Below are 17,692 nucleotides of genomic sequence, written 5' to 3'. Positions count from 1 at the left end.
CACTTTTATCCTTATTTACGAGATTACAGCGACAAGTGAAACACTGGGCACGACAGAAGTTTGATAATTTATCTATACACTTAATTATTAAACTACTTACATGAACGTTCCATACTTATTTAAAAAATATCCAAACTATACAGTCATACTTGTCAAACCTGTGAAGTAAGAGATTGGCTATGGTTGCGCTACCTTTTGACAATAATCGCAACTAATATAGTATATAGTATATTCGTGCTTATTAATTGAACACAACTGAGGTAATAGCAGTAAAAGTTAACAAGCTAAAACGCAGAATATAAAACATAAGTAAAACGTTATCAGCCGTTATCTAATTAACAGTTCGAAATGTGTTTTTATTTCCTACTTTACAAAAGTAGCCTTCATTATTGTTTATTAACGGCTGTCTATTTTCACATTGTATTCATTGGATTACATTCTGCCATCCTTTCTGTCATATCTTAAATTTCTTTAGGTTAAAAAACAAACAAACAATAAAAACAGACCATTAGGTTTGAAGGTTTAAAAATACTTGTACATATAACTAACTACAGTTGTATGTGTTGGAGGAAGAGTGCGTGTTGATGACTGAGTGACAAAACAAATCACTTTCATCTTAATCAAGAGCCCCCTAGTGGTTCAGCGATAGGTCTGTAGGCTTAAGACGCCCAAAACTCGGATTTCGATACCCGTGGTGGGCAGAGTAAAGATAGACTATTGTGTGGCTTCGTGCATAACTACAATCAAACCAAGTTTAATCAAGAAGTGAAGAAATATCTTAATTCGATGTTTTAGAATCGCTCGGTTTTATTTTCATATCCTTTTTCAGTAGGCCTGGCATGGCCTGGTGGTTAGGGCACTCGACTCGCAATCTGAGGGTCGCGGTTTCGAAATCCCGTCACAAAATATGCTCGCCCCTTCAGCCGTGTTATAATGTAACGGTCAATCCAACTATTCGTTAGTAAAAAAGTAGCCCAAGAGTTGGCGGTGGGTGGCGATGACTAGCTGCCTTCCCTCTAGTCTTACACTGCTAAATTAGGGACGGCTAGCGCATATAGCCCTCGTGTAGCTTTGCGTGAAATTCAAAAACAAACAAAAAACAAATCCACCTAAATTACACACACATGTCTACTTAAGCTTTAGAGTTATCCTGTTTATCCAGTCAAAAGCTACAACGAGTATACATTACAAAATATTGTAATATTAATCCAATTGAAGACGTAATTTCCTGAAATAATAATAAATTGATGTATAGTGATTAAACTTCACAGTGTTTATCCGTGTATATATTTTTATGTTTGGCTTCATATTAATTTTTAGTATTTTAAACAGCTTGTCTTCTAAATAATTCAGAAGAATAAATTAGTAGCACCATGTTATATGTTCTTCAAATTCTATATAAATATAGCTTTACTGCGGTAAGTAAAAGACAACTCAAAATACCATACATATAACATACACTCCACAACTGAGGACTAGTGATGAAGAGCGGAATTCCCCCATGGCGGTATAATATAGAAACAAGTTGTGAATCGAATGCTGAATTGACTAAGCTTAATGTATATTTTTAGGAAATGCTTGTGTAGACAAGTTATAGTAGCGACATCTATCGGGATTTGAAATAAGCATATTCTATATTCTTATTAATTTAAGATAACACACTCGGAAATATATTACGTAGTGCAGTGTTTCCCAAACTTTTTGGACCACGGAACACTTTTCAGCTGACAAAAAGCTTACGGAACACTAGACACGTGAAATATCGGTGTAAAGGGTATGTTGCGCGCGCAGCGCCCTCTAGAGTTGTACATTATTCAATTATTTATTTAATCAAATTACATATTAATGAATTTTTACATTTCTATGCTTATAATATATTTTAGGTACAAACATCTTCACTAAGGTATTATGTAGAATAGATCTGGCATCTTCTATAATTCTTCTTCAATGTGAAATCGATATTATCTAATTCTAATGCATAGGAAAATATTTCATAATAAGTTATGATCGTACAAAAAGTGTTAACTATTTTATTAAAATTTCAAATCATGATTTTTATCACGGATCACCTGTCAATCTCGGATGGAACATCGGTGTTCCGCGGAACATAGTTTGGGAAATGCTGACGTAATATACTACATATTGGATATTTTAACAAACAAGAATAACTGGTTAAATTATTTAAAATCTATATACTCAATTACATTGAAATCATTAAACAAGAGGGAATTCTCAATAGCTGCGGCACTTGAAATTCTCTTAGGCAGGATTAGAGTCAATTAATCTATAAGACCTTCGTTTCCCTTTTTATTAGCTATATTTTTGTGCGCCAGCAATACCAAGCGTGGGGCACGCATACAACCGATTCGATTTTATTACTTATCAGGATCTCTAACAGCCTACCCTCAAAACGAAATTCTTTTAGGCAGGATTAGAGTAAATTAATCAATGAGACCTTGGGCGTGATCAAATATGCCAATCGAAAGGTTTTGACCTCCTGAGTCCAAAACTGTAATTAGATCTCAAATCGGTCAAGAGATGACGGGGCTATGAGCTAAAAGTTTGTACTTGAAAAACTCAGAGCCATTCTATGAGCCGCAATGCCCGGCCAAAAAAAAAGAAAAACAACTGAATGATTCGATCCTTCCCCCAATAAAAAAAATAGCCTGCAGATCAATTATGTAATAACTTCTACCAGAAATAAGTTTATATATTACTCTGGAAACCAATAAATGAATAACCGAAAACACAGCTTGCGATATCATCTTTACTAAACAAATAATTTATGCAGAAAAGAACAACATTAAGTTATGGATTTTTGACAGACAAAAATAAAGTATGCGTGATATATCTGAAATAATTTTTAGCCTTCAATTTCACAATACAAGTGTTTATAAAGAAACAGCTGACAAATTATTAAAGAATGCCATTTAATACTGGAAGATACTTTCTGAAATTATATGTTTGCAGAACCACATCAGATAATTGCATTTAAAGAAGTAAAATATATTTTTTAGTTTTCATTTTATTACCATGATGTTCTGGGTTTATTCTAGAGCAGTATTCGTACTATATACAAAAATATTTGTTTTGTTAAATTACCTTTGATTTAAATTGTTTCGTTTGTTTGTTTTGAATTTCTCGCAAAGCTACACGAGGTTACCTGCAGTGAATGTAGCTGTGAAAGAATAGAGGGAAGGAAGGCAGCTAGTCATCACCACCCACCGCCAACACTTGATCTACGAATAGTGGAATTGACCGTCACATTATAACGTCCCCAAGTCTGAAAAGTGGGAGGGGGATTCAAACCCGCGACCCTCAGATTGCGAACCAAGCGCCCTAACCACCTGGCCATGCCGGGCGAAATTGTATAAAAATAACCTAACAAAAGTTTGGAGTTGTGATTTTAGTATATTTATTTTTTTAAAACTGAAAATCAACTGTTTTATTTTAATACAAGTAATTTGTATCATCATTATTTTAAGCTTTTAAAGTATTGTTGCGTCATCGAGATCACGTGACTATTCTCACGCCCTCTACTTTCTAGAACTATCCTGTACTTTGGCGAATGATCTAGCATTTACTAGATATAGGGTAGTCGGGTATATAAAAGAGGGTGACAACGTGACGGTAAGGTAATGTGTGTGTAGGAAGTGAGTAACTGATCTGCAGTGAGAAAGTATCGTTGAAGTTAACGTTCGTTATAGTGTTTGTTTTAGCGTGATTGTTGAAATCAAGTGTATCGTGAAGTTATATTCAGGAAGAATAAACCAGTTTTATTAAGTAAGGACTTGTGTCGCTAAAGTTTCGTCGAAACGAAGTTACGGAAAATTAATTAACAAACGGAGACGTAACAGTATATTGTGCTAACATACAAGCCTTTTTAAGTACTTAAAGCAGCGTTAGATTTTTACAAACATTTCATTTGTTTGGATGACGTATGCAAGAAAAAGACACCTACATCATAAACGTCCAAATTATTCCCAGCTGCAACGATCATTTGCTCTCACAGCAAACCTGAACATGTCCCCACTCTTATCTTGAGCACAGCTGTAGAGTATCTCTACATTACAGCTGGTAGCCATTAAAGCTATTTCATTTCAGTGTACAATACCTACAGGCCTTCCCTGACCTGGCAACTTAAGCGTGGTTACTGTCCACGCCTTCTTGTTACTGGCATAGCTTCACTTAGAAACATATTGCCTCTAACACCCAAATGATGGACTCACTAAGAATTCTCTCAATTCTTATCAATTAAAATATTTTCCAATCTGTTGTCACCATCTTAGGGCATTCTTTAAATTGAAAATTTTCACCTTATTGTACAATTTTTGTGGGTAACAAAAACATCATGTTTTCACTGCATCAAAGTGATTAAGCAAGTCGCTAACCAGGTTCTAAATATTCCCCAGCATCAAATACTAGACTAATTAAAACCAAGCATTGGATATTGCGTTATCTGGTTCTGTGTTTAGATATTCCAAACAAAAAGTTAATCTAGGCTTTTCCTCTACTAAACCTTTAGAATTAGACATATTTTACCAAGCTATTTCCTATTGGTTGTAGCAATTGAAATATTCTTTAAAATAATCACTTGTTACAATTAACTATGAGCTGGATCAACTCCATCTATTGATTGAAATATGTATATTCTGGCAAATGCGGTAGTCTTGTATATATAAGCCGCCAAGAAGTGACGGCAACAATGTATAATTGACTGTTGAGTCGTGTATGAGACGTTCGTTGTGAATTATATCGCGCGACTGTGGAAATTAAGTGTATTGCAAAGTTGTATTCAGAAAGAATAAACCAGTTTTATCTGAAAAAGGACTTGTATCGCTAAAGTTTCTTCGGAAAGAATTTTTACGGAAAATTAACTAACGACCAGAGACGTAACAATATATACATTATGTGTGATTATGGGCGCTAATCATGCATTTAACTGGTATTATTATAATATTGCGTAGTTTGAAAAAGCGCACACGTATCACCATCGATATCAGTCTCAGCGTTGTTACATAATTGTTTTGATTCGGAGAATTTAGAAATAACGTTAGAAGACAAGGCCTAATATTTTTATGCATGAATTGACAAGATACTTTAAAAATATAATGTGGATATTTGGATATGGTTCATTAATGTGGAAGGTAGATTTTCCTTATAGGAGAAAAGTTGTTGGATATATTAAAGGTTTCGTACGTCGATTTTGGCAGGGAAGTGAAGATCATCGTGGCATTCCTGGAAAGGTTACGTAGCTTTGGAGTTTTGGTATTGCCAGCTATATATTTAACCAAATTTAGGCATATATCATATTTTGGACCTTTTTTGTTTAATCACCACTGCTAGAAACACATAAATTTGCTGTAAGTTAACACTATTCCTTGCACTTAAACCAAAATTCATTCCAACTTAGGGTTAAAGTTAAATCATATAAGACACTCCCTTGGAATGATTGTTGAATATTACCCTAGAACAGATTACATAAAATATACTTCACTTTTTTTTTTCAAAAATACTATTCAACGTTAAAAACTGCTTAAAATATCATCGTGTTGTGCGTGTCCTTTTCATTTAAGGTAAGTTGTTATATTAACACAACATTTACATTGGTTATCTGCACTGATACCAGGCGTGGGTATAAATTAACTAGATATTCCACACTTGTGCTTATACTTATAGGTTAAGAAGATTCATGATCCCTCTAACCCATCCCCAATGTAACCAAATGTACACGTTTTAACCCCATTAATTGCATAGTTTACTGTATAAAATATGTATTGTTTTGTTTTTATATTTCTTCTGAAATGTAATTTACAATGGATATTTTGATGTTAACATTTGTTTTACTACTAGTACCACCATTGTAAATGTTAGATCACTCAGGTAAAAGTAACTTCTCCATCTGAAATTTAAGATTTGCTTGGTAGTGAACCAGTTTTCCTTTTTAATGTTTACTTTTTATAATTGTAAATTCAGAGAAAACAAACTTACCTTTCTTTGATTTTTCAAATTTCAGCCAGGTCGTGTTGTGACATTAGTACCCTCTTACAAACCAGACGTAAGTTTATGTTTTATTTCTTAATTCTAGGGGTAAAATAGGATCCATTTTTTTTAAATTTATTCTTTGTTAAAATTCACTGAGAAACAATGTAGATAATTCAGAATAAAATTAAAAGATTTAAAACGTTATCATTTATTGTAATTTAAATTCCTGAGCACTCTGTCTCTCACCCTTTTTTATTGTGTGAATATTTATAATTAGGATGTCAAAACATGCTGCAAAACTAAGTTACATTGTAGTACATTTTCTCATGGTATCTTATTCTACATAGATGAAATATTAGTCTTCCAAATAACAATTTTTATATTGCATCATGTGTTTAGAAAGTATTACGTAATGTGAATTTAGATAGCATGAAATTATATACAATGTGATTTTTAAACTTTGTTACCTTGTAAGTCCTTACAACATTATTTATGTTGTAATTTTTCCTAGGCTTGTGTATGGGGGGTAGCCTACGAAATTGCATCATCAGATATTGAGTCTGTACGAGCGCATCTAGATGATCGTGAGAAAGAAGGTTATGAAAAAATCAATGTAACTTTTTATCCAAAAGACGAAGAGATTAATCCCATAGAACTAACTATTTATGTTGGTTACCAAGACAATCCTTACTTTCTTGGCCCTGCCCCAGTAGAAACCATAGCATTACAGATTTACGATGCAGAGGGTTGTAGTGGAAAAAATATAGAATACCTGTTAAATCTTGCTGAGGTAATGAGAGTTCTTATTCCTCATGTGTATGACGAGCATCTGTTTGGATTAGAATATGAGGTCAAGAAATTGATCAGAATTAATGAATTAGACAATATATGTTAAGCAAAAATATGTTTACAATTTTGAGTTTAGTTAAGTTCTAGAGCACTCAAAATGCATAAGGTTAATTGTGCTTCAGGTTTTGAATATGTTTAACAATTCTATGTAAATAAACTTTATTTCCAGTGGCTGAAACTTAAGAGCACACATTTCATCCCATATATACATAGTAATTGTTCAAAAAGTTTAATCCCTGAATCGTATGACTCAATTAAATTAATTAAGAAGCTTTAAATATTTAAATAGTCATTAAACTACTGGCATATAGTACACTTAATGATAGTGCTATACTACATAATGTATCATATTATCTGATGAAAACCTGCTTGAGATAGGATGCATGTATTGTTTATCTTTTAGGTTATAACAAGAAAACAAAACAATTGTTTTACTGTATATTTTTCAAATTAATGAAAAATTTGTAAAATAGCATGAAACTAGATATTGTTTTATGAGGAAACTTCCTTTTTATAATGTCATTAATTTTGCACATTTAATGTTAGTTCTCTCTGCATTATATATTTTTAAACTGGTAATGCATGGTAAGAATTGGTCTGTTAATTTACTTTTGTAAAGTACCATGTTAGAAACCAACTTCATTCTGTCACTTCTTGATGTAAGATGTAATTTTGCTGTAATATATTATTTTTTATTAGGTCCCAATGATAAACCACACTGTACATGCAAGTGTAAACTCAAGAGAACAAAGGGTTTCTTATTTGATTGAAAATGTCAAAGCAATTTATACACAAATAGAAAGTTAATGCATTATATTAGTACTTTTAAACATTTATAACGAAAATACTTTTAGAAGTAAATTTTCTTTACTTGCAATATTTAATGGTGGATTTGGTGTTTTAATTTTATAGAATTTAGATATTTCATTAGCCCAAAAAAGTGATCAAAATAATTATACATAAAAATGGGTATTTGTTTTGGTTAGAAGTAGCATGGACTTGGAACAGGTATCTTAGTATGCAGTGAGTGTTGCTTTCATGTCTATCTCTATTCAGAATATGTTGATTTCATAGGATGTTTTCTTAGTTAATGGAAAATTAGGTCAGCAGTGTATCTAAGTTTGAGTGGTTTTATTTTTTGTTTGGTAATTCATGTATTTTTATTCCAAATTGGTGTTTTCTTGCAGCTCTTTTTAGGCATTGGTTTTTTGTTATTCTTAAACTGTATATGTACTTATTTATTTTCTGTCAGTATAACATGCTGCTTGGAAGAAATATCATGAGTCACAATCTTGTTAGCCATGATAATTGGAAGAGAATTTCTTTCTGCACAAACACTTAATCTACGAAGCATTTCTTAAAACATCTTATTACATTACTATGTGTTTAAAACCCACATTTACCCAGTCTAACTCATGTTAGAAATGTTTATACTGTCCCAGAAACTGATAATCTTATATCATTTGCAAGATCAACAAACAAAGTTGACATTTTTTTTTACATGTTATTCATACTTTTCTTTTTTCAGTTTCCCAAGTGTTGTATTACTGATCTGGTAATTTTTACGTTCTTAAATAATAAATTATTTGATTTCAATTGAAAATGTTTATAAGCACATTAAATTGCAAATTTAATGCAATATACTGAAGAATTTCCTGAATAATGGAAATATTTCACTTATTTTTAGAAATGGATTTTAATTTTTATCAGTTTTTTTCTTAGGAAATTATTGCGATGGATTAAGAAAATATTTACAGTTTCATAGGTTAGATATATATATTTATTTAAATTTGTGGAACAGTTGAAACAGAACTGAAATAAGAAATTATAAAAAAAAATGAATAAAACAAGTGATTTGTCATTTCAGTGTCACAGTTCTGTATTCTGCTCACCAATCTTGCAAAACATTTTTAAATTATTTTATTAGAAAATATAAACTTTATTGATAATGGGATACCACACAGACTTCTTAAAATGTATAATAAAAATACAGGATGTTCTTTTTAAGTGTAAGGTACATTATGCATACGTCGTAAAAACAAGTGTAAATCAATTATTATGGTTAATTGAATATACAAATATAAATATACCTAAAGCTATAACATTTTTTGAAATTATCACATTTGTGTACTGTTCTTAAGCAACATAAAAAAGCTTTATAAATTTCAAATTCTTAGTTCCATGAAACCAAGAAAACAGAATGTTAAATTTTGAAAGTTTACATTCGTGACCCACAAAGAGAGCAAACATGAATTTAATGATGCTTGGAACCTAGGTATTAATTGCTGTTATTTTACATAATATATGAAATCTAAATAACACATGGCTAACAAGAATTTCTTTGGACCTTTCACATCCACCTTTCAGGAAAGTTGAAATTTAACCCCATCTTTTATATCTTGGAAATTCTCTCTTAACCTCCTGTAAAATGCTGGCCTCTATTACTGCTGATAGTAAATCAGTCACCTTTAAAAAAAAATAGACAGCCTTAACTTGAGCCCAGTCTGCCTTTTCCAAATCTTAAACTAGTGTCCTCTTGTCCTATTATCTTCAGAATATAGTATATAGAGACCTTTATTCTATTCATCTCCTAGATAATCTTGTAAAGTTCAGTAATATCTCCTCTTATCAAGAGAATAGAAGTTAAGAGGTCTTATCCCTGTAAGATAACCGATGTCCAGAATCATCCTAGTAACCCTCCTCTGAACCCTTTCCAATAGCTCAATACCCTTTCTTGGTTAAGGAGACTATAACTGTACAGAGAATTCCTTGTGAGGCCTCACTAGTGCTTTTTAGAGGATCAATTACTTAGTTGACTTGTTATCAGTATGTCTATAAATACACCTTGAAATTCTTTTAGCTTTACTACTGGCAACAGAGCACTACATTGATGTAATGAGTGACTTATCCACCACTATGCCTAGATTCTGAGTGTATTCCTATCCATATTAATCATGTGATCCAAATTATAAGCTTAATACATTGTTTTGTTGGTTTCACCTAGTATAATTATACGTTATTTACCAATAATTTGTCAAATCTACTAATTGATCCAAGTCATACCTCAACATCCTCAATGCAGCTAGAAATATCCATTAATTTAATTATTATTCCATGTATATCGTTAATGTAAGTAATATAAATAGGAAAGGCCCAACAAAGGCACTTCACTGGTAACGAGGGTCCAATTTGAGTGGACTCTTTATTAACTCTTTAATAGCAGTTTTAGCGATATATTCAAAGTTTAATTAAACAGTTTTATTTAATTTATATCAATAAAATTGGCATCAAAATGTAGCTTATAATTCAAATTTTTATGTTATCTATTTTAACATCTTAATTTCAAAAAGAAATATTTTAAAATTTCTCAGTCTTAATTTTTTTGTGTTATGTGGTGCCACAGAACTCCAATTTTTCCATTTAGAATTTTCCAACTTCAAAAATAGGTTGCTGCTGTTTCCAACCAATTTGAAATACTAGGTATACATAATTAAAAGCAATAACCTGAAACTTGAATCTCCTATCTTCTTGATGTGCTAAAAGAGTAACAGATTTGTCAAACTCGCCAGAGAAACCCCTTCCCCTTTTTCCGACTTTCAAGATTGTTTTGTTAATCTACTTTACATGTCTGAAGAAAATGCTTATAATATCTCAGTGTGCCTATGTTTTACTTAGATCATTCAGTTCTTACAATGTTTTTTTGCTCCATGATCATTGTTGTGCTAGCAGAATTTTTTGTAAATGCTTATAGCTTACATAAAAGCCAGAATAAATTATAGTTGTTTTAAGACATTCTTTTCTGGTGACTAATGTAATTTTTGTTTTCTAAAATGCATATTTGAAAGCTACGTGAATTTTTTTTTAACCCAAATTTGTGAGACTCAATGAGGCTTACAGAAGTACTTCTACTACAGTACAAACTGCCAGAGTATGCAGTGAGTAGTATAAATATTGGTTTTTATGTATATTTTTATTTATTATTATATGTCTTTTTAACAAAATTAAATAACATGTACAAATTATAAATTGCTCAGCTTAGCCTAACAAAACTTCAGTAAAGTAAAATATCTAAAAATTACACTAGCTCAAGTACCTTGAAACATGACCCTCAAATCATGTGCTGTTAAAGTTAGCCCTAAGAGAAACAATTAGTGGGCTACCACTGTGATTTATTGCTTTTAACACGAGGATTACTGCCCCAATGAGCACAAAAATGGCAATAAATCCATAGAATTAAAATAAAGCAGATGAGAAAAGGTTAGAAGTGAACTTTTAGACAAGTAACTCGGAATTTTCAATTGCAGTCAATACAGAGGGAAAAAAAAAGTTGTGTTATTCATTTTATTTCATATATTCAAATTTTTAATTTCACTGTACATTGATGATTTTGACACAGTTAGTGTTAGGAGAGAAGAAATACAATACAAAGTTTTAGTGAGAGAAAGCTTTAGGTATTCATTTAGGAGGTTATATAGGATACACAATTAAATATGAAAAACTGTAAGATGGAAAGAAGTAATTCTAATCTTAGCATGAAAATCATCGTTCACTCAGGCTGACCAAGTAAAGGCTTTGTAAAGTTCACAGACAAATCTGATTTTTGTGTAGAACAGACTTTTAGTGCTTACTAAAAAATTTGCCAAATTTATTAAGATATATTTAGTAAATTCACTTTGGTGAATCTATGTTTGCTTTCTTTTATGATATCATATTTCACTAAATGGTTTTCTGTAGTTTCTTTTATCAGACTCTCTAGGACTCTTACCACTAAAAAAGTATTATATTACTAACAGTCCTATAACTTCCAGTGAAACCCTTATCACCCCCCATTAAAAATGGAAGTAACATTAGCAACTGTCCAATCCTCAGGTGCCTGTCCACTCTCTATTGAACTACCAAGAATGAAACACAAGAGACTCGCGTATCTGATCTCTGACCTCCAGGTTTATCTTGGGATAAACCTTGTCTGACCTCGTTGCTTTATCTGTTTTTAATCTCAATCTTTCTGTTTACCTCCAAAGGATTAATATTTACATAACTGGTCAATTCCAATATTTCTCATATAATGTTCTGGGTCAGGAATATTGCTTGCATTGTCTCTTGTATAAGTAGAAAAGAAAATTAAAAAAAAGCTTACCATCTCATAGTCTTCGACAAAAGCCTTGCCGTTAGCATTCTTTAAGGGCTCGTTTTAAAATTTTAATGACCTTTAACATGATTTAAAAACTCCTTGATGTTAGTTTTAACATTATCAGCCAGAAATTGTTCATACGCTTTTGGATATACAATTAATTTTTTTAATTAAATCCATAATTTTTGTATTTTTATGTAAATATTCCAACCAGCATGTCAATTTAACCTTCTTGACAAACTTGTGGTGTTTATCTTGAATGAAAAGCAACTTATGTTGAAAAATTTTACAAGTCTCATTATTCCAATTGACTGATGATAAAACTCATCTCAGAATTTGCTTCCTAAAAATTAAGAACTAAAATTTCATTAACCTCACCTTGTTAAAAAACATCAAACTTAAATATGCGATGATCAATCATCCCAAGATGTTCTTCCATCTACTCTTGAAACTCCTGATCACAACCCATACAGGTTCAGTCTCTGGATTTCAATCCCAACAGGCTTTATATAAAGAACTACCCCAACCACCCCCTTTTTTAAATCCTATCACTGTTAAGTAACTTATAACCTTGAATATCAAAATAATTTATATTATCTAAATCTAACCAAACTTCATTAATTCGTACTATATTTTGATAAATTCAGGTGAACTGAATATTATTTTTTCGAACTGTAGGATAGGGCCATTTAATAACAGGAGATTTGTTAAAAATATCAGTACCAAGATTTACTAAAACTCTTACATAATAGAGTTGTTGTCAGAATAAGGAAACTGGGCATAAATGTAGAACTAGATGCATAATCTTTATTACACACTCAAACATATACACAGTGTGTTCTCATGCCTAATGATTGCTCTGAAAGCTCTTCTCTGACTGTTTTGGTCAAGACCAAGTTCTAAACTAGATCCCTTGAGATCTTGTACCAAAAAACCCAAATGCTTGTTTCCTTAGTTACTAAGAAACCTCACATTTACCCACAGTATGTGTACTACCCATGTGATTGGTTATTCTCATTACAAAGTAGGTTGAACTATAACCTCTATATAACACCTGAACAACCATTGAAGGTGCTGTCAGCATTGTTACACAACATTGTATTTAGCAACGTTCTTCCTGGGTTGTAACAGCTTTTATCTACTTCAAGAACAACAAAGGAGCAAAAGTTACTTGAAACAAGATCAACGTAACAGTTTTCTCATGTGTTATGTGAACCCTGTACATATCCAGATCAAAGAATGAATTCAGGATAAATATTATAAGACTAAAATAAAGTAAAAACACATGGTATGTTCACATACCACATTTTCCTCTTTCCCCCACCTTAGGCTTGTCTAAAGACAACAGCTAACTGTAATTAAACTTTTAATTCTGTGCTGGTTAAGAACTGCATTAACCATTTCTGGCTTCTACAAAAAACCTGCAAGCTACACAGACATTACAACCTTTAAGAAAGATACAAAAAGTACCCCTAAACAATGAATTTCATATCATTATCATAAACCATTTAAACCAAGAAAAATACATTAGATAATCAAAAATATATCATTTATCATAGATTATCACATAATACCTCCAGATGTACACTCTTGTATTAACAAAATGCAAAATCTGAACCATTTAACAAAGATATAATACATAATTTAAAAATAACATAACATAATGTTTAGGTACAACAAGGGACCTGTTGGTCCATCTAAGCTATCCTATTCTCTAAACTAAACTAAAACTAATAAATAGATTTTTTTAAATCTTAAGGTTAGCCCTTATCACCATATAGTTATCAAGTTTTCTCTTATACTTGCTTAAAGTTACTGCTTCCACAAAGGCAACCCATTCCAGAGGCCAACCACCCTGTTAGAAAAATAAAACTGTCTTAGCTGAAGATAACTCCTACTTTGCCATAATTTATATTTGTGTCCCCTAGTCCTACTATTCTTGCTGTTAAGGATGATGCATCAATACTATGAATTCCCTTTACTATCTTAAACGCCTCAATCATATCTCCTTTAACTCTTTTTTTTTTCAAGAGAAAATTTCATAGATCTTAATCTTTCCTCATAGGACAACCCCTCCATCCCAGACACCATTCTAATAACTTCTCTGAACCCTTTCCAACAATTCAGTGTCTTTCCTAAGGTAAGGAACCCAAGACTGAACACTATTCCAAATGTGGCCTAACCAGTGACTTATACAATGAAATTATAACCTATTTAGACTTGTGTTCCATATTTCTGTAGATGAAACCTAAAATCTTATTTACCTTACCACTAACAACAGCACACTGCTTGGATGGCTCAAGAGACTGATCAACCATTACACCAAGAAACCTTGCATTTTTCCACAGCAATGTGCACTAGCCATTTGATTGGCTATTCTCATTATAACATAGGTTGAACTGCAATCTCTAGATGACACCTGAACAACTGTTAAAGGTGCTGTCAGCATTTTTACACAGTAATGTATAAAGCTTCCTTTTAAGCTCACTGGTACCTTTTAACACAGAATAATACATAAAAAGAAACCCTTTAAGACAGATACAAAAATATATCATTTAACAATAAATCACTATATAATTAAAAAAACCTTTGACAGTAAAACAAATTAAACCGTTGATAGAATAGAATCACATAAAACACTCTTCAGCATGCTAATAATTAAAAAGAAGTTGTATTTCACCACAAAGCAGTATTACAAATACAGCAGTGCATATCAAAGTAGCTTTATAATTAAGAAATTACTTCAACTAGAGTGTCGTTTTTTAATACAATACCAAAATAAACCCTTCTAAGTTATCAAAACCCTTTATCAGTTAGAAACACATACAAAAAATTCTCAATACAGTATACTAAATAATCAAAATGCAAGGAAAATTCTAAAATTAAAAATGCAAAAGAAGAAACCACTTAACAATAAATTAAAAATTTAGACATAATACACAACCCTTTAACAATGATTGTTCAACAAGATAGAGGTAAAATAAAAGAAATGGTGTAAGTCTGGTGGTTAGGGTGTTTAACTTACATGCTGCAGGTCATGGGTTTGAATTCCATCATCAAACCTGCTTGTCCTTCCAGCCAAACTAGTTGTAGGAAGAAGTCCACCAACTCAGAACAACCGTGGATCATACTAGACAAGCCTTGGCCCAAGACCAAGCAGCATCTGGAATATGGCAGCACACAACAGAAGATCTATGGTCACTTTAAAAAACCTATTGTCAGGACTCAAATTAGAGTGATCGAAGAGTTGGATCTCATGATGGTCACTGAGGTAAGTGTATATTTTTTGAATATTTATAGTATATTTCTGTGCCTTTCTTTTGTTTACTGAATTTTTGTGAAAAGCTACTTGAGCACTATCTGCATTAGCCATCCATAATTTTGAATCAATAAGAACAGACCAACAAATAGTCAGATGGACCATCACATTATAACACCTAAAACCACCACCTTCAGTGGTGACTACTGCAGCTCATAAGACCACCACACATGATTATATCAGAAAAGAATTTGCCACCAATTGAAACAACACCATCACAAGTGAACATAGGGGTCCTCCACCTTAATTGCTGGAACAAAACATCAGGAGGAATATGCCAAACTAATAAACCAAAAAAGTGTGATGTCTAAATCTAAGCAGTCCCCTGCAAAAAGGCCCCAAAAATATTTCAGTGACAGCCAAAAGTTTCTCTACCAAAAATCCCACCCATTGCCAGCACCATAGCCCTGATAATGATACAAATACAGCTTATAAAGTAGCATTACAAGAAAATGGCCACAAAATGGATGGAGGTCTGTATCTTATAAAACAAGGAAGAGGAGTGTTATGATGGCATTTAAAGCCACCTAGTGGTACCAGTCAAATATTGATGGATGCCTTTTTCCTTCCTCTCTGGCATACAGCTGTCCCCCATGGCAACTGGAGCTCTAGAATAGTCTTGTACTTAAGGATGTAATGGTCCTGCTAGAGGCTGGTACTTTCAATGATGGACATGGATCAGTTGATCTGTAGACTGCTCCACCATTTTGTTTAGGAATATTAGAGTGCAGAAGTGTTGGTCTGCTCCAAGCAAGGTGGCTTGGTTTGTTGGGGTTTCAGTGTCAACCCACCAACTATCTCAGTAAGTTCCTAAATGTTCAATAGATCAGCTAGTAGCATCAATCCATGAGCTTTACTGGGTGTAAAATCATGTCAAGTACAGGCATCCCCAGTTCACCAAAGGACCCCCATTCTCATTCCATTGGACCTGGGGTTGAATTATCCTGGTAGGAGTAAATCTTGGAGTCCTATACAGACTGTCACACTCAATCTCAGACATGATAGATGCCAAATCACCATGATGATCCTCAGTCCATGCTTCCTTTATGGGGGAAGAAGTCGATCAACTGATCTGGATGCACCAGGTACGAGGAGTTCTCCTTCCTGGGTCATGGGTCATGATTAAATTATTTTCAGGGACTTTCACAATGGTGGAAAAACTCCAACATCCAGAAGAGGAATTCTCCTAATCTTGACAATTTTTTGAGACAACAATCTCCTCTCAGTGACTGACTCTTCCTCTTATTCATAAGAATCATTCTCTGTCCTGCACTTATCCACAGCAACATCTGCTCACGTGACTGCTTATTCTCATTACAACATAAGCGGCCCATAACCTCTGGATATGAGCTGAACATCCACTGAAGGATATCTTAATGCGGAAGGGATAGTACACTACATGGGTTCCGTCTTTACACTGGATAATCGACTAATGGCAATGTAACATATTCATGCATTGATGCCATCTATTGGTGTAAATCAGTAATAGTTATCTCTGAAGGAAAACCTTAAGTAATGTCCGCCTCTGACGATAACGAGTATTACCTACTTGGAAAGCAATAAAGGAACGAAGGTAACTTGACGGTGTTTTTCGACTACGTGTTAAGTGAAACCTGCACACACATTCAGAAAAAAGGATGAGTTCAGGAAAAATATTTAACATTAAAGGAAAATAGAAACCATGGTATATTCAAATATCATATGTTGTCAAGCTAACAAAAAGATGAAGTTATTTTTCTTGTTAAGTTACCGAAAATGCTTAAATTCAAAATATCTTCCGATTATTTATAATAATAGAATGAACCATTATTGACAAAGTAGAATATGAATAACTTATTAAAAAATGAAACCTTTGCTTTCACTTTAGGAGATTAGCTTTACATTTTTGATAAGTATAATTTACTTAATGTGCTAAACATTTATGATACAAAGAAAATTCTAATAGAAAAATCTGCATCGTTTAATAATAGTAATAATATAAAATTTTTATATCAGTTCATATTAATTCTAAATTTTTAGTTATACTTTCTGGAGCGGTGTTCGGTCGTTGGGTGACTCTCAGCGGACCTCTTTCTCCAAATTTTTAGTTTCAATAAATTTTGTATAAACTTAAAAATAAACCAGCAATATAATATTTTATTTTTACAATAAAAGTGGAAAAGAAAATTGCATCGCCATCTGTTAACCGAAATATTTTATTACATTTTATGAAACAAATACTCAAGGACAACATGTAAAAAAGAGAAAAATGGGTTGAACAGTCTTGAGAAAAGGTCATATACTTCCGCAGGGTCCCTGAAAGTATTCTGTTTCAAGAGTAAATAAAACCAAATTAAGAGTGACAAATATTTTCATTTCTTGTTTTTCAAGCTCATATGTCACGCTGTGTTGCAGCTTACAGAGTAATT

General features: G+C 32.5%; 1 protein-coding gene across 1 annotated transcript; it reads left to right on the top strand.

Moving 5' to 3' along the window:
- The first annotated feature begins 4,737 nt into the window (after nt 1-4,737).
- Nucleotides 4,738-8,603, top strand: LOC106461318 (putative glutathione-specific gamma-glutamylcyclotransferase 2). Its single transcript, XM_013921136.2, has 3 exons — nt 4,738-5,246; nt 6,017-6,058; nt 6,497-8,603. Exons 1-3 carry the CDS (start codon nt 5,079-5,081, stop codon nt 6,878-6,880), a joined length of 594 nt encoding a protein of 197 aa, XP_013776590.1. The 5' UTR covers nt 4,738-5,078; the 3' UTR covers nt 6,881-8,603.
- The last annotated feature ends 9,089 nt before the right edge of the window (nt 8,604-17,692 follow it).

Source organism: Limulus polyphemus, unplaced genomic scaffold, assembly GCF_000517525.1.
Source record: "Limulus polyphemus unplaced genomic scaffold, Limulus_polyphemus-2.1.2 Scaffold933, whole genome shotgun sequence".
NCBI classification, from domain to species: Eukaryota; Metazoa; Arthropoda; class Merostomata; order Xiphosura; family Limulidae; genus Limulus; species Limulus polyphemus.
Note: the sequence above shows the minus strand (reverse complement) of the source record. Positions and strands in the feature narration are given on the sequence as shown.

Excerpts from the sequence above, each read along its gene's own strand:
- LOC106461318 (XM_013921136.2), top strand. The coding sequence starts at position 5,079 with ATGCATGAATTGACAAGATACTTTAAAAATATAATGTGGATATTTGGA. Across the intron at positions 5,247-6,016 it reads ATCGTGGCATTCCTGGAAAG|CCAGGTCGTGTTGTGACATT; the intron begins GTTACGTAGCTT and ends TTCAAATTTCAG. Across the intron at positions 6,059-6,496 it reads TACCCTCTTACAAACCAGAC|GCTTGTGTATGGGGGGTAGC; the intron begins GTAAGTTTATGT and ends AATTTTTCCTAG.